Below are 20766 nucleotides of genomic sequence, written 5' to 3'. Positions count from 1 at the left end.
AAACAGTAATTCAAAATAATCTAACCAAACTTTCCCTTCTTAGTAAAGTTTAAGCAGTGTGGATCAAGTATTACTTTACACAAAAATCAATTTACATTCTATCTTAAGATGATCCCAACCGGCTTTCTCTTCTAATAGGATTTAAAGAACGTAAATCATTCCGCATGCATTTTACCCTCATCCCTTGCTTGTCTAATATTTACCACTATCAAATTTATGCAGACATTAGTTTATGATCTAGCTCAGAGTAATTTCACCCAACTTTCCCTTCTAATAAGAATTAAATAGCATGGATCATTCCACATATTCAAATAATACTTTCAACAAGAGTCAGTTAACCTTCTGTTTTAAAGTAATCCCTTCTAACAGAATTTAAACAACATAAATCATTCCGCATTCATTTTACATATATACAATCAATATCACCCCACCAATAAGTTCCGCTTTTTCTACCGGAGAGAGGTCGCAAACCCCCATTCAGTCCACAACTTTGGCAAATATTTTAAAATGTCTAAATCCTCGATCTCCGCTTTTCTGCTTCTCCAAGGGAGGAAAGGCTACCCCCTCCATCTTGCAGCCACGCGGCCTGCCGCTTGCCTTCTCCTTCAGCTTGTCTTTCCTCTTTTCCAAGTGAATCAGGAAGTCCCGCCTTCAAAGTCTTGTAATAGAAATCTCGAGCCTCCGAAACAGAGTTAAGACGAAATCTTTGATTCTCAAATGTGACCGTAATGCCGGCTGGGGCCTCCCATCTATATTGAATTTGTTGATTTCTAAGCTCTTTAGTTAAAAAAGCATAGTCTCTTCTTGCTCTCAACATCTGGAAAGGTATTTCTTTGAAAACAATCAAGTCCTGGTCACCAACACGCAGACTGTTATTATGAAACTTTTGCATAATCGCGTTTCTGGATTCTTTTGTGGAGAAATATATAATTATGTCCCTCGGGAGCTGTCGCTGTTCCGCTACCAACGAGTTCTGGCGATAGATTTTCTGAATCTGCCAATCAAAGTTAAGCCCCGGGCTTCCCACCGCATGGCTGAAGGCTTCAACAAAGGTCTGTTTCAGATTCTCTCGCTCCTTTTCGCGGAGTCCTCTGACTCTTATTGCAAATGCCTTCCTATTAAAATTTATCATCACGAGCTGTTCTTCAGTGTCTCTAATTTTTTGTTGTAATATTTGAATATTAGTAGTCAAATTAAAATTAGCCTCCTCCAAGCTTTCCAATTTATTCTCTATTTCAGCAGAATAATCTGACAGGGCAGACACGGCTGCAAACGTATTCGCCTTCATTTGGTCAATTTTAGACTTTAAATCATCATATAGCTCCAATACAAATTCCTTGATTTCTTGTTTAAAATCATTAAGCATTTGAAAGAAAGATTCCTGTGTTAAAAATTCTCCAGTAGAGGGCGTAGGAGACAAGGGCTGCGATTCCAGTATAAATTCTTTAGATTCTTTAGGCACATTTGTAGAGAGACGCTTCGATTTTGACCTGGGTGCCATAATAAATAAACAAATAAACAGCGCTTTCGCTCCCCTCTGTTTCCAAAAAGAAAAAAGAGTTTATTTTGTTAAGGAGCGGTCTGCAGGAAGGTAAAACCGGCTAAGAACATCCCCTATCAGTCACCAACGGAGAGAAATCGCCATTTTGAAGTCCGTTTAAACAAAGAAGGCTCTAAGACAAATGGTGCTGGTATTTAAGATAGTAATAAAAGCATAAATCTCACAGGAGTGGGACCCGCCCGTATTAATCCTGGCTTGAAACAACTTTGCTTTGTCCTGGGGGGGGGGCTCGCCTGTCTGGGGCTGCAAAAAAAGGCAGCTGAGAAGAACTGGCTGGAGATAAAAGCTCCGCTCACGCTGGGTCTAATCTCTGTCCACAGCCAAAAAAAAAGAGAAAGGCTATGGATTACGAATAGACCCTAGCACACAGAGCTACTCCCTGCCCCTTTCTTAGCCAAAAAGGGGTGATATCTATGATCTTATTTAGATATACAGACCAGATCTCTGAGAGGAGCTCGGTTGAGCCCTCCTCGGCAACAGGCTCCGCCCCCCGGATCCTCAGTTCTGAAACTATTTTGTTGGTCACATTATGTTGATAAGAGAATCCTACAATTATATTTTAAATGTAGAGGAGACCACAGTTTTAGTGGTCTAGGAAAAAAAGCATTAGGATAATAACATATACGGGAATGTTGTCAGTTGTCCTCCCTGAATTCTTGTAAAGAGTGAGTTATTAATACAATCTTGCTTAGTTTTTTTATCACTGTGTATTCTTTACTTCAGTAATAATAATCAAAAGGCACCTATCACATAACACCCCAGATTAAATAATTGTTGATAAGGAAGACAAAAAAGTATGGAGAGTGGATAATGACAACAAAAGAGAAGAGAAAGAACTGGAGAAGATAACAAAATACAAAGACCAGCTAACAAAAATAGAATGGCTATGGCAAAAGAAAGCAAAGGTAGTACCAATAGTAATAGATGCCTTGGATACAATCCCAAAACAATTGGAGCATCAGTTGAACACCATTGGCATTGATGGATTCACCATCAGTCAATTGCAAAAGGTAGCTTTATGGGAACAACTCACATCCTGCGATGATATCTGAAACACCATCGAACATCTACATCTGCCTATCCCAGATCTTTGGGAAGGACTTGATAGGTGGACAAAAATACCAGATCCAGTATGGATATCTGGCTGACTGCAACAAACAATAACTAGCAATAATGGTGCATTGGAATAGTTGCAAGAAATACTATTTGCCTGCAAGCAAGAACTTGTGGGACCATAAAATATACAAAGTAATAGAAAATGAAAACATTAAAGTGTCTGGGACTTCAGAATTCAAATAAAAAAAGCATTTGCCACATTACACCCTAGACTTAATAATTGTCAGTAAGAAGGGCAAGATAGTTGGAATAGTGGAAGTTGCCATTCCTAGAGATAGCAGAATAAAAGAGAAAGAATTAGGAAAAAGTATCACAAAATAAAAGACGTGACTGTGATAAAAGAAAGCAAAGGTATTACAAATAATAATAGGCCCCTTGGATACAATCCTAAAACATCTGGAGCACCACTTCAGCATTGACATTTTCAATTCTTTGAAACTTAGTTTAGCCATATCAACCATCAATAGACACATAGATATAAATAACATCTACAAAGCATTCAAAAGAAATAATCAAAAGCCAAAAAGGCCTAAAACATCTCGTCACCAGCAATCAACGCCCAGATGAGCAGAAATCAACACCAAATTTTATAAAATGAGAGATCAACACTAACATCAAATTTTATAAAATGAAATGAAATAAAATAAAGTGAAACAACTACAAACTCAGACAAATAAGCCAATAGACAACTGCCAAGACTACTTCCACCAACACTGACAGGGAAAGCCAATAGTATACAAAATAAAAGCAATAGCAATAGCACATAGAATTATATATTTCCCCATAGTCCTTTATGGCATTCTCTGACCAGTTTACAATGTCAGCATATTGCCCCTAACAATTTGGGTCCTCCTTTTACTAACCTCAGAAGGCTAAATCAACCTTGAGCTCCATCAGGATCGAATGCCAGGTTGTGGGCAGAGTTTGCTGCAATACTGCATTCTAACCACTACACCACCAGGGCAGTGTCACGTATTCTCATTCCCTTCTGATACAGATGATGTTACCTAGTTTGGCAATAAAACCAAGTCAAAGTGCATCAAAAATGCCACTCAGTCAACTGCAAAAGACAGTTCTATTTGGATAACTTACATCCAGCACCAGTACCTTTAGCATCATCAACCAACAATATCCCCTCCCCATCCCAGCTCCTTGAGAAGGCCTTGATAGGTGGACAGAAATGCAATCCAATCCAAACATCTGGCTGTATGAGGAACCCAGGGACGTGCAGTCACTAGAGGCAGGGGAAGCGTGGCCTCACCAGTCATGAGGAAAAGGAAAGAATTTTAAAGAATTTTTAAAAAATAATTAAAGCCAAGGTAGTTGCTGCCAGATTCCAAGTCACAGTGACTTGGAGTCTGCTTAGTGTTAACTATAGGAGGAGGCGAGAGAACTATGGGCCTCCTGTGCATAAGCAATTTTTCACCTTTTAAGAGTTAAGCAAGGGTTAAAAAGCGAAAAATTTTGTATGCAAAGGAGGCACGTGTTCTCTCGCCTCCTGTAGAGGGCATTTTTAGAGGCTTTTTAGAGTTCTCTGGGAGCAACTAGCTCAGTCTGACTCAGAGCTCTGGCCTTTTATGAGGGCAGGCAAAAGCAGAGTTGAAATCCTCTCTGAAACAGCTGAAAAAGGTGCGTGTGTGGGGAGGGGGGAGGAATTCAAAAAGTTTGATTGCATGCAGAACCACGTTGCCTTTTCAAACACACACACACACACACACACACAAACAGCTGGATAAAAGTATATAAGCCCAGCTTCACTGATTACAAGTTTGAAAAGGCAACATGATTCACCTGCAATCAAAGGCTCAGATCGGAAGGCAGCAGGGGAAGGGAGGGTATGGCAGAGGAGCTGCTTTCAAGCCTTTGGAAAATATATCCAATCCAACTTCTGTGTTTGTGTTTGTTTGAGAGTGAGTGAGTGAGAAAGGGATCCAACTTCTCTGTGTGCGCGTGTTTATTTGAGAGAGGGGGGAGGGAGGGAGAGAGGGAGGAAGGAGGGGGAGGGAGAAGAAAAAGCATGGGAAAACTTATTTTTCAAGGGGGGGAAATGCTGTCACTTTAAATTGGAACTGAGCATGCCTGGCTGTGGAATTCTGGGAGTTGAAGTCCACAAGTCTAAAAAAATTGCTGCCTCACCAGCCATAAAGCTCACTGCATGTCACTGGAGGAACCATAATAATATTAGAATATCTACCTATCCCATGTCTTTGGAAAGGACTTAATGGATGGATAAAAATGCCAAATCAAATATAAACATTTGGCTGATGTGCAATCAACCAGTATAATTTAAAGGACATACTCTACTGCAGCCTTGATAATATTTTTATTTATTAACTACATATGTAATAAAAATCTTTTTTTAATGGGCACCAGCATGATTCTACACAAAGTGATAGCTTGAAAACATTACTGATATTCAAAACTAAAATTGCCACGCTATAAATTGATGCTTATTTTTATTGACCAACTGTTTTTAACATTGGACCAGCATCACTGGATAGCTGATAATGATTTTGAATCAGCCACATCTTCCTTTTAAATAATTTTCTTAGAATTTAATGTGCCTTATACAATCTACAATGTAAATGACATATGTTATATACACCTGATTATTATCCTAATTTATTTCTACACATTTCCATGCTACCTTTATGACGGAGGGTTTTGTCTGTCCATTTATTTATTTAGATTTTCTGAAATGTACTCTTTTTTTGTGAGGGACAAATGGACCTGGTTGCTTAGAAATAGAACTAGGAATAGTTATTAATACAGGACTGGATCGACTGGGTTTGTCAAAGGAACACGTACAGCTAAAATCTGTTGATCTACTGAGTTGGGGGGAAAAGACTCTAACAGCTATAAACCCTGATGGTTGATTCTACTTTTCCCTAGAACTGCAATGCCGTATGGGGGATATGAGAAGGCAATCAAATTGATGACCTTCCAAATGCCTGAATTTGAAGTTGGCCCTTTGCTACCTGAGCCTCTAATTGTGTATAATCAAGAAGTCTCCAATCGACCCTCCTTTAACAGGACCCCAGTACCCTGGCTGGGGTCGGGAGAACCAACTGAATACAACATCGAGGTGAATGTACCACCAGCAGGTGAAACTGAAGAATTATAGAAATCCCCCTTTCCTGTCATTAATCTGTTCATTTGCATGTCTATATTAAGGAGCTGAACATGCAGAAATTTCTCAACTTTGCCATAAGGACAACCACAATCTAATGCATCTTTGCTGTGGTATTGATCCATATTGGAGTTTGAAGAAAACAAAGCACTAAAATAGTGAGGGAGAGAGAGAAAGAAAGAGTCAGTCTTTTTATTTGCACTCCAAAGCATAAATACAAACCCTGTGATACTTAATTCTTCCGGTCTGCTCTGTCCCAACTTTGTTCCATTGTTTTGTCATTTGGCAAAATGAATAAAGCATCTACAAAGATAGAAAACAATGTGATATTTCTTCCTTGGTTCTGTGGGTTCTGTCTATGAGATGATCTTCCCTTGACTGATTTTCATTCAGGAAACAGCAGGAATCAGAAACCTGATTAAGAAACCGAGAGCCAGATTGGTGCTGTGATTAAGGTGCTGCCCTAGGAGGCAGTGAGTTCTAGTCCCGCCTTAGGCATGAAAACTGCCTGGGTGACTTTGGCTCAGACTTTGCCCCTCTCTCTTACCCACCTCATCTGTGGGGAAAGTAGGGAAGAGGAAGGAATAGTGTATTATGTTTGCTGCCTTAAGTTACTTACAGAATAACAAAGGTGGGATAAAAAAATCTCACAAAGGCGGAAAATAAACTTGTTAAAATGAATGATAATCACATGTTAACAATCCAATGTGGCAAGTTAGGCTTGCTGCAAATTAAAGAGTTCATAACTGACTCCACTATAATATGCTGGATGAATCTTGTCCTGTGTTTAATTTTGTAATGTATTTCTTAGCATTGGATATGAAATGTGTATTGATTAGTTCAGGAACAGTGTCTGGGATTGACCCCATAAACCCCTTCTCTGAAGATTTCCTATACTGGATGTATTGATTTATGATACTAATCAGCAGCTGCAGTTCAGTGCACAAATCTGGATGATATTACATGGCAGCCTAAACATTCCAAAATATCTCATTTTTTGCTCTTAGATGATGGCTAGCCTGTAAAATTGTAAAAGTGACATTTTAAAAAATACAATCATTTGGGAAAGAATGGGCAAGAAAAACAATCAAAAAGTCCTGAATGCATGGAATAACCAGACAATTGTCCATACCAATTGGAGAGGCCTTCGCTGTGGTAGATGACACTGGGCAGGGCTGGAATTTCTAGTGACAAATCTATCAATCACAGTCCTTGAAATGTTGTTCATTGTGGATATCAATGCAGCACAAACCTATTAAGGACACAGAAAGATTTAGATTGGTATGATTTCTTCCCAACTTTGTGTCAAGATATAATAAAGCAACTATCTAATTATGGCTAAAGTTGGTGTCCTGTGCACCTTTCTTCCAATAATGATTAGTGTGATATCTTGGTTCCAGGCAAGTAGCTTCTTCTTGGCTCCTATATGCAAAAAACAAACACATATGTCCAAACGTATGATCCTTTTGTAGGAGTAAATCTTTCCCACTTCATCTTGGGAGCAAAACCCCTGAATTTAGAAGGAAAATACGTGAATGGTAGCTTCTAGTTTAACTGTTTCTTGGGTCTGTGCCTTTGGAAAATCAACTAGCTGGTAAAGTTCTGTGGCATTCCAAGGATTGGTTTGGGGAAATAATTTCACTCCATCTGAAGATGACAAAATCCAAGAAGAATAGCTTTTTTAAATGTTCCTTTTTAAAAAGCCCAGTAGGTGCTTTCACTGTGCCTGCTTCTTGGCTCTTTGTTTAGAACCCATTGCTCATTTGCTTCCAGCTGCAATTCAAAGTGTTGTTTCTTACCTATAAAGACCTCATGGCATGGTCCAGGTTACACAAGGAATCATCTCACTCCAATGGGATAGGCTCATACCACCTGTGCCTGCAAAGGAGGCAAATGTTGCAGATCCCATCAGTCAAGAAATTCTAGCTGGTGGGGGTCCAGGGGAAGAGCCTTCTCTGTTGTGGCCCCCGCTCTTTGGAACATTTTACCCCACTGAGATGAGATTGGCTCCCACCCTCTGGACTATCAACAAGGGTGTGAAGACCTGGGTCTGCTAGATGGCTTGGGGTTCCAAGGGGGAGTATCATGCTGGAGGTGGTTGAAGAACTAATAATAGATCCCACCTCCCTCCCATGCATATTGCCTCCTCCCAGTGGTGAAATCTATTTTTTTCCCTACCAGTTCTGTGGGCCTGGCTTGGTGGTGGTGGTAGGTCATTTGACTGGGTGGGCATGGCCATGTAGTCATGTGATGGGGTCAAAAGATAGAAACTCACTTTAACAATGTCCTGCTAGAGCAGGGGTTTGGACTAGATGGTTCCACCACAAAACCGCGTTCGACTAAAGCGCGCTCGACGAAACCGCGTACCTGACGTCATCACAGTGCGACGAAAAAAGCACGCTGTGAGCGCTAAAGCTAAAATTAACCCCTAAACCTAAACCTAACCCCCCGAAACCTAACCCTAAACCTAACCCTTAACCTAACCCTAAACCTAACCCTAAACCTAACCCTTAACCTAACGCTAAACCTAATCCTAACCCTTAACCTAATGCTAAACCTAACCCTAACCCTTAACCTAACCCTAACCCTAACCCTAACCCTTACCTTAACTTGAATTGGCTTGCTTTCAAAGCGCTTTTTAAAGCGCCCTTTTTTCTCCGCGGTCGCTGTTGTCGCGCTGCTGATGACGTCAGCGACACGCTTTAATTGGGCGCGCTTTAGTGGACCGCGGTTTTGTCGTGCCACGGGACTAGATGACCTCCAGATACCTTCCAGCCCTGTATTGCTGTGCTCTGAAGCTGCATATAGTGCCAAGTTTGTGGTCCTTTCTCCCTCTCATTTTTCCCTCCCTCCCTCCCCCTCCCTCCCTCCCTCCCTCCCTCTCTTTCTTTCGCAGCACTCTCCCACCACTTTTTAAAGCATTTCTCCCCTGCCTATTCACCCGAAGCTGCCCAGAGTGAGATGGGCAACAAACAAATTAAATAAATAAATATGCAAAAAGGATCCTTGCCAAGATCATTCGTCCTTTTCATGGAATTTCTCTCACAGCAGTAAGCACCATGAACTATGCATTTAATGAAAATGGTAGAGCTATGCACATTTCAAGAGGAAGAACAGTTTCATACAACTCATGCAAGTCCAACCCTTCTTGAATATTAATTAAGACAGCTTTCTGCCAGGGCCTGAAAAAAAAGGTGCCATGACTTAAGAGTCATATTAACTACAAAACCGCACCTAACAGCAGTAATATATTCTTTCAGCTCTGGAGTGTTTCTTCCGCATCATTTTTTAAGCACACACAAGCCTAGTAGATCATCATATGTTACCCAAAAGTCGTTTTAACAATTGGGCCAAAGCAAATGAAAGGTATTGACTAGGATATTTTTATGAGAAGCAGAAGAAATTGTCATATCTTTTTAAAGTGATATCTCTTTAAAGCATTTTCTTGGTAGCATGGACTACCATTGAATTGAGGGGAAAAATAGATTCAAGTCTGCCAGTAGGCTACACATCTCTTCAGTAATTTGCTGCAGATTTGACTTGCAAATGAGACAATCAGAAAAACAAACTTGTGAAGATGCACTCACCTTCACTCCAACAATGAAGGTGATTTTTTAGGCACTAAAAACCTCAGAATACTTCAAATTATTGGGTTCGAATCAACAAATGCATTGTGAATCTCTTGTGATAATGCAAGTACAGGATATGACTGCTACATGAAACACATATTGACAAATGTTTCTTTTGGTAATACAAAGGCCTATGTTTTATTAGGCTTCGTATGAAAGCCCCAACCTATTGGCGCTTCTTTTGGGGAAAAAAACATTTTTCTCCAAAAGGAGCTATTGTTGGGCATAACTTAATCTGAATACTGAGATGTGGTGATCACAGTTTTAGGACTATTGGGAGTTTCTTGGAGAAAGTGTTATATGATACCTCTTTTTTGAGTTACTTTATGGGCATCTCATTGGGAGGCAGTGAACTAGATATTATATACTGTAGTTCTAAGAAATCTGCTTATTCTGAGATGATAAAATTACTTGTACGTGGTTTGTAGGTTGAGATCAACTTTTGTTGATATGGCCCATATTCCCGTCCCTTTGCAAGCATCTCTGCAGGCAGCAAACAAACTAGAGTGAGGGGAGAGGGTGTCAATCATCCCTTAGCATTTCTTAGTTTTTCTACTGGCTTGAAGGTTTTCACTTCCTTCTCTCACATCTCTCCTCCCCCTTGCCAACCAGCAAACTGTCACTGAAATTAGAAATCATTGTGGACAATCATTCCTCTGCAATCTCTCCACTTAGATCAGAGGTCTTCAAACTCGGCCTCTTTAAGACTTGTGGACTTTAACTCCCAGAATTCTCTGGGATTAAAAAAGTAAATTATGCTGGCTGAAGAATTCTGGGAGTTGAAGTCCACAAGTCTTCAAGTGGCCAAGTTTGAAGACCTCTGCAAGAGAAAACAGCCCGCCTGAGCCCAACTCTCCGCCTCCAAAATAAAGGTGGCAGCGGAGCACGGAGGAAGTGACCGATGACCGAGGTCAGCTAAGCACCGAAATTGCCGACGGGCGACGCCAACTCCCGCACAACAGCAGCCGCAGCGGCCCCGTTGCACAGCGAGGTAAAGAGAGTGGGGCGTGGCTTCACTCCTGCTCTCGCGAGATGTCGCTGCCGGCCTCCCCGTAGTCATAGCAGCGACTTGAGGAGAGGGGAGGCCCTCCGTACGGCGGCGCCGTCCTCCTGAGCAGTTCCTCGGGCAACGACGGTGAGTCAGGGTCGGCGGGCGGCGACTCCGGCGCGGGGTTAAAAGCATCGCCAAAGGGAGCTTGATACGCCTCCGCCTCCTCGGAGTGGCTCGTGAAGGGCTTTGGGGAGACGCGGGCGGGCTTCCCCTCAAGATGGAGGGTCTCCGCCTTCGTGCTGCAGCCCTGGTGTTCCTCCTCCCCGGATCCCCCTGCCGCCGCGGCTGACCGGGGGGGGGGCATGCGCAACCTCCTTGGTCTGCGGGCCGACGCTGCCGTTTCAGCTCGGTGTCGCTGGCGAAAGCTCCCCACGGCACCCCCGCGGGGAGAAGAGGCGGGCACTTCCCGAGACGCCCTGGCGGGAGCGGGGTCCAGAAGAAGCCATAGTGGACGACGGTCACCTTGGCCTTTGAAGACCCATTCTGCTGCCTCTTGCATTTTTAAAAAAATGCTCCTGGAGCCGGTGGTGACGTTTTCCCCGTCCTAAATCTGTACGAACTCGTCTGTCAGGGCACAATAAAACGATGGCTTTTTAATGCCCCACATCTCTGCTGTTATGACGTTTTGTGCTGCTTGTTCCCACTTAAAAAAAAAACAAAACCGGAGATATACTGTAATATGAAGATGCAGAGATCTTCAAACTTGGCAACTTTAAGACTAGTGGACTTCAACTCCCAGAAGTCTCCAGCCAGCTCTGAAGTGGATCTTATATATAAGGGGCCAACCTATTAGCATTTATTTGGGTTTCACTGATTTCTGCTATAATTACTTCTCCCTCAGTGTTCCCGTGGCGGGATTTTGCAAGGCTGTTAATATACGTTGAAATTATAGACTTCTTTTTAGCTATTAAGTGTTCATTCTAGTTCAATGCACTGCATTATATTTCTGAGGTTTTAGTCAGTTTTCAGAGCAGGATGCAAGGCTAGAAACTTACGAAAAAATCATATCAATATGTTGGACAGAATGCTATCATTGTTTGGTTTCGCACATCATACTAGTTGTAATTTGCTTTAAGCATTGTTTGTGGAAGAAATCATAAGGCCACCCCATCAAGAGATAGAATTTTCTCAATATGCTGAGATAAGTTAAATTGCATTATGCATTTGATTCATATTATAGATGAATTGATTTCATATATAGATTGAAGTGGTGGATAGCGTTGTTAAATTACTGTCTTGAAGTTATCCCTTATAGATATAGCATGACTCCTTTGCAAGAGATGAACTCCAAACAGTCAAGATAGAATCTAGTGAGTACATTCTAGAATACGTCACTACACATCTTATCCTTTTTTTCTGAAGTTTGAAGAAATTTTAGATCCTTAATTATCATTAGATATGATTTTGACATTGAAACTAACCTGTTTGCAGATATCCATGTAAAGAAGAAATGAAACTTTTTATCTCCCTTTTTTCAGTTTCTGAGTAGAGTATCTGAGTTAAGGCTAAGAGCAATTAGGGTTGCTGCAGATTATACCAAACAAGGAAGCCTCCAGTTGTGCTTGCTGAGCTATACTTCAAAAGCATCGCCATTTCGCATAACTTCTCTCTTTCAGCTTTTAGACAATTAAAAATATCAACACTTGTAGAAGGAATAAAGAGTGCAGAGTTGGGTATGGCTGGACAGATCACCTACTAACAATGAGAGAATTCTTTATGTTCTTTTGGGTGCCGAGTGCCAGAGAAATAATCTTGCCACAGTTATCTATGCTTTGTTAACTTATGTACATTACATGTGAACTTGAATTTTAAAATTCATTCAAAAAAAACCCTCTATATTGCTTAACCAGTGGTATGAGACAGCAACAAGCTGCAGTATTTAAGAGTGATACCACCTCCAATTGTTCTGGAACAGTATACTTGTTCTTAGTCAAAAGACCTAGGAAACAATTCAAGATATAGAATTAAAGTTCTTTGGGACTTACAACTATAATATACATCAGTGGTCCCCAACCTTTGTGGACCACAAAGGCAGGAAGAGGAGAACCAGGCTGCCGGGCCAGCAGCACATACAGCTTAACCGATACAAGTGGCAGGCTGGTACACATGTGCATGCAGTGCAACTTGTTCAAGTTGAGCTAAGTGTGCCTGCATGGCAGCCCGCTACTCACATGACCCAGTGTAAATAGGCTGTGGCCCAGAGGTTGGGGATCCCTGCTGTACATCTAAACAATTATTTACATATCAGCCCATCTGTATACAAAGTTAATCTAAAAGAGTCAAATGAGTTTACTAGGTAATTGTAATTGTTAACTCTTATGCCCTGAAAAGTCGACTGAAGAGGGTGCAATGTATATATTTCTAATGTCTTTAATAGAGACTGCAGCGTAAAACATGACGTAAGGATTCCATGGCATTAGATTTGCAGAGGCTTAATTGCTACAGGGAAGCCCTTTGAATAGGCCTTTGAATAGCAAGCAGAGCATCTTAGTAAGACAAAGTGAAAAGTTGTCTAAACTGGGATATTGTTAAAAGTCTGAAATAATTAACTGGTTTCTTCTGGGGCAAAAGTAGACTTATACAGTTTTTGGTAGACATAATTACATTTAAACAGATCTGGTAAATTCTTCAGATGAGGCAAATATCGAGGCAAAAGACACAGATAAATGATTTTGAATCGATTTGAATAATGTGGGGAAAAGAAAGAAATGTCATGGCATTGGTCCAGGTTCTCTCTCTTCTTCAGAGTCTGCTAAATAACCAAAAATAGAAGAATATTTTATATGAAAGAAATCAGTTAGTTAAACAAATTTCCCTCTCACTTGTAACAAATTTCAGTCCCTGAATCACTTGAATGGACCTTCAAGCAAAACTGGAAAAATGACATCAGTTAGATTTTTCACTACAACAAAGTTACAGCAAAGCAATGCTTTCGTACAGTGCAAACTGTTATTTGAGCAGCTGTCACCTGTAAAATATGATCTGAAACTGAATGAAAGCCTCAGAGTTTTTTTCCAGCAAAGTATCAAGCTGGACCTAAGGCTTCCACTAAAAACCTATGCAGAAGCTTTGACTAAGCCACACATTCTGGACATGCACTCTGATAAAAGGCAAGTTGTTTTAAAGTAAAACAAAATTGTATGTGATGACTCCCCTAGATGCATCCCCAGATACCTCTCCAGATGTCAGTTTGGAGGAAGATGAACCAGTTGCAGGCATTCAGGATGGGAGTTGGTTGATGGCTCTGAGAGTGATTTGGCTGAAGCATAGCTGCAGCAGGATAGCCTGAGGCTTCAGATGGGGAAAGCACGCAGCTGGTTAGTGAGGAGGAGGAGGAGGAAGAACTGCCTTCTGCACCTGATCTGAGAACGCATAGTGCAAAGAAAAGGCAGGAGCAGTTCTATTTAACTAATCTTTGCTTACTCTTAAATAAGATAGATAAACTGCTCGTTTTAAACATAAACAACTCAGACTTTTCCAACTCAGCAGCCCTGAGTGCTACCTTGAGTGCTAACAATGCTAACCTTCATTGAAACATGGCTGGGTAATTTGATTAACGACAGCTGCTTGCAACTCTCGGAATTTCAGATTCAAAGAGCAGATAAAATTGCAGAAATATCCAGTAAAAAAAGGGAGTAAATATCTGATTTTATATTAACAACTAATGATGTAAAAATGTCATTACGCTAAAGAAATTTTGTGATGTGGACTTACACACTATTCATTATTTGCACACCCTATTATGTCCCCGAAGAGTTTTTTTCATCCTAGTTGAAGTCTACACACCACTCCAAGCTTGCATAAGCAAGGCATTGCAAACTTTAACTGACCAAATCCTATGGGCTGAACAGAGATATCCAGACTCCCTACTCATTTTATTAGGAGATTTTAACAGTACTAACCTAAGCCAAGAGCTGCCAAGATACATTCAGCATGTCAACTGTCAAGAGATAAGACTATTTTAGACCACTGTTACTCTACAATAAAAGATGCCTGTCACTCTCTACCAAGAGCAGCTGTGGGACACTCTGATCACAGTTTCATTCACCTTGTATCTGTTTATAGACAGACTTAAAATCATAAAACCAGTAGTTAAAACGGTGAAATCCAGACTGAAGAGGCAAAGTTAAAACTACAGCTTGCTTTGACTACACATACTGGAACATTTTTGAAACTGCCTCAGGGAACTTGGATGAACTCACTGACACTATGACATTATACATTAGCTTTTGTGAGGACTTATGTGTGCCGATAAAACCTTATCCATCTACATTAATAATAAACCAGCGAAGCTCAAACATCTATGCCATGCCAAAGAGGAAGCTACAGGAAAGGAGATAGTATGCTGTACAAACAGGTCAGGGATATATTAACGAGATCAGGGCACCAAAGAAAAAGCTGAGGACTCGCTCTCTACAAATGAACCAGCAAATGTGTAAAAAAGTCTGAAAATATCATAGACCTCCCTCCCTTGCTGAAGAGAATTTGCAATGGGCAGATAACCTGAATATGTTCTACTGAAGGTTTGAGAGGAGCCACTGGTAACTATCATTACCCTCTCCGTCTCAGATATACCAACAACAGCCAAGTCTTCTACAACTGACTCCATCCCTCTGGGCCCCCCATCTCTGGTGATCACAGAAAATGATGTACGTGCTCTATTTCCCAGACAAAAGGCTGGAAAAAAGGACCAGGCCGAGATAGGGTAACTTGCTCTTGCTTGAAAATTTGTGCTGATCAACTGGTCTCCATCTTCACACTCATTTTTAAAATATATCTGGATATGTGTTATGTTCCTTCTTGCTTCAAACACTCTGCTATCATCCAGGTACCCAAGAAACTTCCTCAAGGAATTGAATGACTACAGATGAAACTACAGACATCTGTAGTTATGAAAACCTTCAAAAGTTTAGACCCATTGCAATTTGCCTACCCTGCAAATAGATCAGCAGATGGTGCTGTCAATTTGGCACTGCACTACATCTTACAACATCTCGAATCCCCAAAGTCCTAAGTAATGGTCCTTTTTTTAGACTTCAGCTGTCAAAGGCTGGGGAAATCGGGAGATTCAGGCAGTTCAAATGAGTATAAAGATTTATTGCAAGCTTAGGTCGCTACAAGAATTTGGCCCAGTGACCATTAAGGGAATCTGTGGAAGTTAAAAATGGAATTCAAGGTGGGTTGGACTTAGATCTCTTGTGGACACACAGGGACTCATGACTTATGGTACGTTTGGGCTCAGTCTTTTCATCGACATCAGCTTGGCATTCAACACCAACATTTCAGAAATCCTGTCTAAAATGACTCAGCTAGCTGTGCCTGACACCCTTGTAGATAGATTATAAGCTTTCTAACATATAGGAAGCAGCAGGTGAAGCTAGGGAAAATCACACTGAATACCCATTCAATTAGCACAGGAGCCCCAAGTACTCTGTCCATTACTTTTCTGAATGACTGCATCTCAAAGGAACCCTCTGTTAAAATCCTGGCATTTGGAGATGATACAATAGTCATTGGTCTCATTTGAGACAATGAGTCTGCATAGAAATGAAAGGTAGATCAACTGGGACTGGTGCAGCCAGAACAATCGAGCTGAATACTCTTAAAACTGTAGAATTAATAGTAGTCTTACAATATTAGACAACAAAGTATCAACTGTAGAGACTTTAATGTTTCTAGGTTCTATTATCTCCAAGGACTTGAAATGGACACCTAACATTAGAACCATCATTAAAAAAGCCCCACAAAGTATGTTCTTCCTGCCTCAACTCAAAAAGCTCAGATTGCCCAAGTATCTACCGATACAGTTCTACAGAGTAATTATTGAGACTGTCATTTGTACCTCAATAACTGCCTGGTTTGGCACAGCAACAGATACAGACTTCAATGCCAGTTTAGTATTGTCTGCAGATTTGATGAGTTTCCCTTCTATTCCCTCATCTAAATATAACGATATTGAAGAGAACTAGGTCTAAAGCAGAACCTTGGGGTACCCCACTGCTTACTTCCCTCCAGGATGGATTTGATTTAAGTCTAATTGATTTAAATTCAAATTGATTTGATGAAAAACCCTATATTGCTTAACCAATGGTATGAGACAACAAGCTGCAATATTTAAGAGTGGTACCACCTCCCATTGTTCTGGAACAGCATACTTATTCTTAGTCAAAAGACCTAGAAAACAATTCAAGATATAGAATCAAAGTTCTTTGGGACTTACAACTATACTGTACATCAGTGGTCCCCAACCTTTGTGGCTTGATGGCCCAGTTGGGGGCAGGAAGAGGAGAACCAGGCTGTATGAGTGCCGGGCCAGCAGCACATACAGTTCGACCCATATAAGTGGCAGGCTGTTACACATGTGCATGCAGTGCAGCTTGTTCAAGTTGAGCTACGTGTGCCTGCATGGCAGCCCGCTACTCACATGACCCAGTGTAAATAGGCTGTGCCCCAGAAATTGGGGATCCCTGTTATACATCTAAACAATCATTTACATATCAGCCCATCTAAATCAAGATTTAAATCACTAGTAAAAAGGCTTGATTTAAATCAACTCGATTTAAATCATACTTTTTAAAGGGCAACTATCTGCTGTGAAATTGTGTGAATGCATCAATACAGTGGATGTTATCTCAGCTTGCAGAACTTGGATTCATTGAATGAGTTTATGTAAATATTGCAGAATATACAGCTTCATGCTACATAACTAAGCTCCATTTCATGCTGAATAAACTAAATAATTAATGTATCTTAAATGGAAAACTATCTATAGATTTTTATTCCAAAATCATTTTATTTAAAAAAATCTGATTTAAATAAAAAACATTTACAATTTAAAAATCCATTAAAAAATCATCAATTTTTATCCTGCTTCTCCATATAGATATAGTTCCATTAAGGACTACTCGCTGAGTACGATTTATCAACCAGTTGCAAATCCATCTGGTGGTGATGCTTTCCAGAACATCAATAGCGGAGTGAAATTCATGTTTTTATCTTAAAAACAGGATGGAGAAATGGTGGATTTGATTTAAATCAAGCCGATTTAAATCACAATTTAAATCATGATGTAAATCACTAGTAAAAAGGCTTGATTTAAATCAACTCGATTTAAATTATAATTTTTAAAGAGCAATTGTCATCTCTGTCCTGCAGAAGCTCCTCCAATGACCCACTGTTGACTCACCAACAGTCCCATTCAGTTTAATGGGATAGCTGGTGATGTAGCAGTGACATAAGATGAGGGACGTGGCAGGCAACAGATGAGTGGATGTCCGCTAAAAGACGCTGCCATAATAATGGATCTGAAATAACAGGTGTTCTTTAATATTATATTTATAAGCTGCTTAGAAGGTTTCACTTTCATTTTTACTGCTTGCCTTTCCTCCTCACACTTAGAGCCTGATGGTACAGATGCATTTCTCTTAAACAATCCTAGAGTTTGTAGTGTGCCTAGATTTGCAAAACAATGGAATAAAGGAATATTCCTGAACTTTGTTTTGATTGATCTCATGGTTACTCTGAAATTGTGTGAATGTATCAATGCAATGCATGTTATGTCAGCTTGCAAATCATTGAATGAGTTTACCAAAAATGTACTGTATTTTTCAGAGTATAAGATGTTCCGGAGTATAAGACACACCTTAATTTGGGGGGAGGAAAATAAGAAAAAAAATCTGCCTCTACCTACCAGTATCCATGGTATTCATCTGGCTAGCATCCTGTCAGTGTGTGAAAGAATTGAGGTCTGTTTGGAAACAAACAGTATTTGCTGTGTGAGCAACAAGGTAGGAGACAGCAAGGAGCCTGGGCATGGCTTGTTCTGTACTAAAGCTGCATGCTGTGTTAATATCTGAAACAAACTGAAAGTGAAACTCCTCTGCTGAACTACCACATTGGAAAAGCTGCTTTTGGTATTGTATATTTACTTAATGTGTTATATTATATATAAAGAAGTTATTGAATTCTGCTGAATCAAAACTCTTGTGTGTGCTTTCTAAGTGTGATTGCTGCTGCGAACTGTGACACGTCATTGCAGCAAATAGGGAACAGCCAAGTCTGCCCCTGAAGAGTGTTCGAAGACTTCAGTTAGTCCAGAACGCAGCCACGTGAGCTATAATGGGTGTACCTAGGTACACCTACGTTACACCTATCCTCCGCGAGCTGCACTGGCTTCCCATTGGTCTCTGGACACGCTTCAAGGTGCTAGTCGTTACTTTTAAAGCCCTACATGGTATCGGACCTGGCTACCTGAGAGACTGCCTCCTGCCAGTTACCTCCCAGAGACCCATAAGATCGCACAGACTAGGCCTCCTCTGGATTCCATCTGCCGGTCAATGTCGGCTGGCGACTCCGCGGGGGAGGGCCTTCTCTGTAGCTGCTCTGGCCCTATGGAATGATCTCCCCGTTGAGATCTGGACCCTTACTACCCTTCCAGCCTTCCGCAAAACGACCAAGACCTGGCTGTTCCGGCAGGCCTGGGGCTGTTGATTTATCCAGCCCCATCCTAAGTTATGAATGTTGTGGAATTTTTAATGTTGTTTTTTTTATTTTTTGTATGTCCCCCCCCTTCCTTTTTTACCTGTAAGCCGCCCTGAGTCTCTCGAGAGTGGGCGGCATACAAACCAATTAAATAAATAAATAAATAAATAAGTAAGTAAGTAAGTCAGCTTCAGCACATTATTGCAGCCTTATTCAGCATGAACAGCTGATTAGCCAGTAGATCGGCCTTCCGGAATACCCCAATCAGCTGTTCCAGGCTGCAAGGCTTGACAGACCATCGCCTTCTCTGTGCCTCGCATTTTTGGCTACAGTGTGTAGGACGTACCCAAATTTTCACCCTCTTTTTTTGGGGGGGGGGAGTGCATCTTATATTCCAAAAAGTACAGTAAACATTGCAGAATATATAACCTCGTGCTACATAACTAAGCTCCATTCCATGCTGAATAAACTAAATTATTAATGTTTTAAATAGAAAAGTGTCTTTAGATACATTTTTACTCCAAAAGCATTTATTAAAACAGCTATTTCCAGTGGGGAAAACAGGACAAAGCAGAGTGCGGGGAAATATTTTCCTTTGCTATATTTCCAGTCTGAATTAGTCTATGGCAGGGTCCCTATAGGAGAGCCCTTTTAAGGATTATGTATTAAAAGAAAAGGAACTAATTTACCTCTGTTCTTAAATGTTAAAGCTATTGCACATAAAAAATAGAGGAGCTCTTATCAACTATCAGAGCCATCATTTTGACAGTTTTGCTGTACTGTTGTCTGTTAAGTTACTAACTTAACAATTGCAATGATTCGCTTAACAACGGGGGCAGGAAAAGTTATAAAATGGGGCAAAACTCATTTAACAAATGTCTCACTTGGCAACATAAATTTAGGGTTAAATTGTCATAATTCAAGGACTACCTGTATTGCACCATAATTAAATAGCTTTATTTTAACAATAGAAGCAACTTTGTACTTTATTATATTTTGAGACATGCTATTTTTTCACTGATAAAACTAATAAAAATAAAACATAAAATTGGACATATTTTCTGTAATAATGTGAAAATGCTATGAAATTTGGAGGATTTCCTATGTTACAAGCACAGGGCGGGGCATCTTGGGCAGGTACGTGATCTGAAATACATGCCCTTTAAGTATAATCTTTATTGTCATTGTACTTAAATACAACAAAATTGGTTATAAATCTTTATAAATCTTAAACTAGATTACCCTTATGGTCTTGTTACACATTGAATTGAAAGCAGTTATTGGAATTCTCTCCAATTCTCTGATAGTGACTCCTTTGCTTTTTCTCACTAAACCCCCTTCTCTGAACTTTTATATCGTTATGGGTTTTTTGTTTTTTATGTTGCCAGATGAGGAAAGTGTGATACTATTCTCTTTTATTAAATTAGTGAATATAATACAGAATGGACAATAAATGAAACAATGCAGCAATGCATATATGTGTGTTTCTATGACCAACTCTACTGAGTAGTATAAAATGTAGAATGAACCATAAAACATAAGCAAAAATAAATATAAACATCATTATTAAGTCATCATGACTTAATGACTACAGAGAATCAAGAATAAAGTGTTACACTGGCTGTGCTACTTGTGAATTGAAATCCAAAAGATCCCCAAATAGATCAGTTGCTTAGGAACCAAAAATTGTTTCCTGAAAGCCAGAAATTCATTGTACCAAAATTTACAGCTTCTGTCCAGGAGGTACTCGGTGTAATAATATAGATTGTTCCCATCCTCTTATTGATTTTCACCATTT

The 20766-nt window shown here is 40.2% G+C and overlaps 2 protein-coding genes and 1 long non-coding RNA gene across 5 annotated transcripts in view; 2 read left to right on the top strand and 1 right to left on the bottom strand.

Annotated features, from left to right (window-relative positions):
- The window catches only part of MYOZ1 (myozenin 1), a 40391-nt gene extending 34262 nt beyond the window's left edge, over nt 1-6129 (top strand). For both annotated transcript variants that reach the window (XM_087701985.1, XM_087701986.1), the window contains one exon: nt 5570-6129. In XM_087701985.1, coding sequence (XP_087558111.1) covers nt 5570-5801 — 232 coding nt within the window. In that variant the 3' untranslated portion in view covers nt 5802-6129. The remainder of the gene's footprint in view (nt 1-5569) is intronic.
- An 810-nt stretch (nt 6130-6939) lies between these two features.
- On the bottom strand, nt 6940-10416 carry LOC148042515 (uncharacterized). The gene is made up of 3 exons (XR_015695120.1): nt 10360-10416; nt 7607-7685; nt 6940-7059 (listed from the first exon to the last, which is right to left on the bottom strand). It is a non-coding gene; the product is annotated as an uncharacterized LOC148042515 (long non-coding RNA).
- A 68-nt stretch (nt 10417-10484) lies between these two features.
- Nucleotides 10485-20766, top strand: part of USP54 (ubiquitin specific peptidase 54) — a 107055-nt gene continuing 96773 nt past the window's right edge. The window contains exon 1 of one of the 2 annotated variants that reach the window (XR_015695105.1): nt 10485-10571. The gene's annotated coding sequence lies outside the window, so the exon portion shown is untranslated. The remainder of the gene's footprint in view (nt 10572-20766) is intronic. The other variant, XM_087701864.1, reaches the window with a different exon arrangement.

The sequence above is a fragment of the Thamnophis sirtalis genome, unplaced genomic scaffold (genome assembly GCF_051295495.1).
Source record: "Thamnophis sirtalis isolate CommonGarterSnake01/CBP01778 unplaced genomic scaffold, rThaSir2_p1.2 scaffold_15, whole genome shotgun sequence".
NCBI classification, from domain to species: Eukaryota; Metazoa; Chordata; class Lepidosauria; order Squamata; family Natricidae; genus Thamnophis; species Thamnophis sirtalis.
The sequence above is the reverse complement of the archived record's forward strand: the minus strand, read 5'-3'. Positions and strand labels throughout refer to the sequence as shown.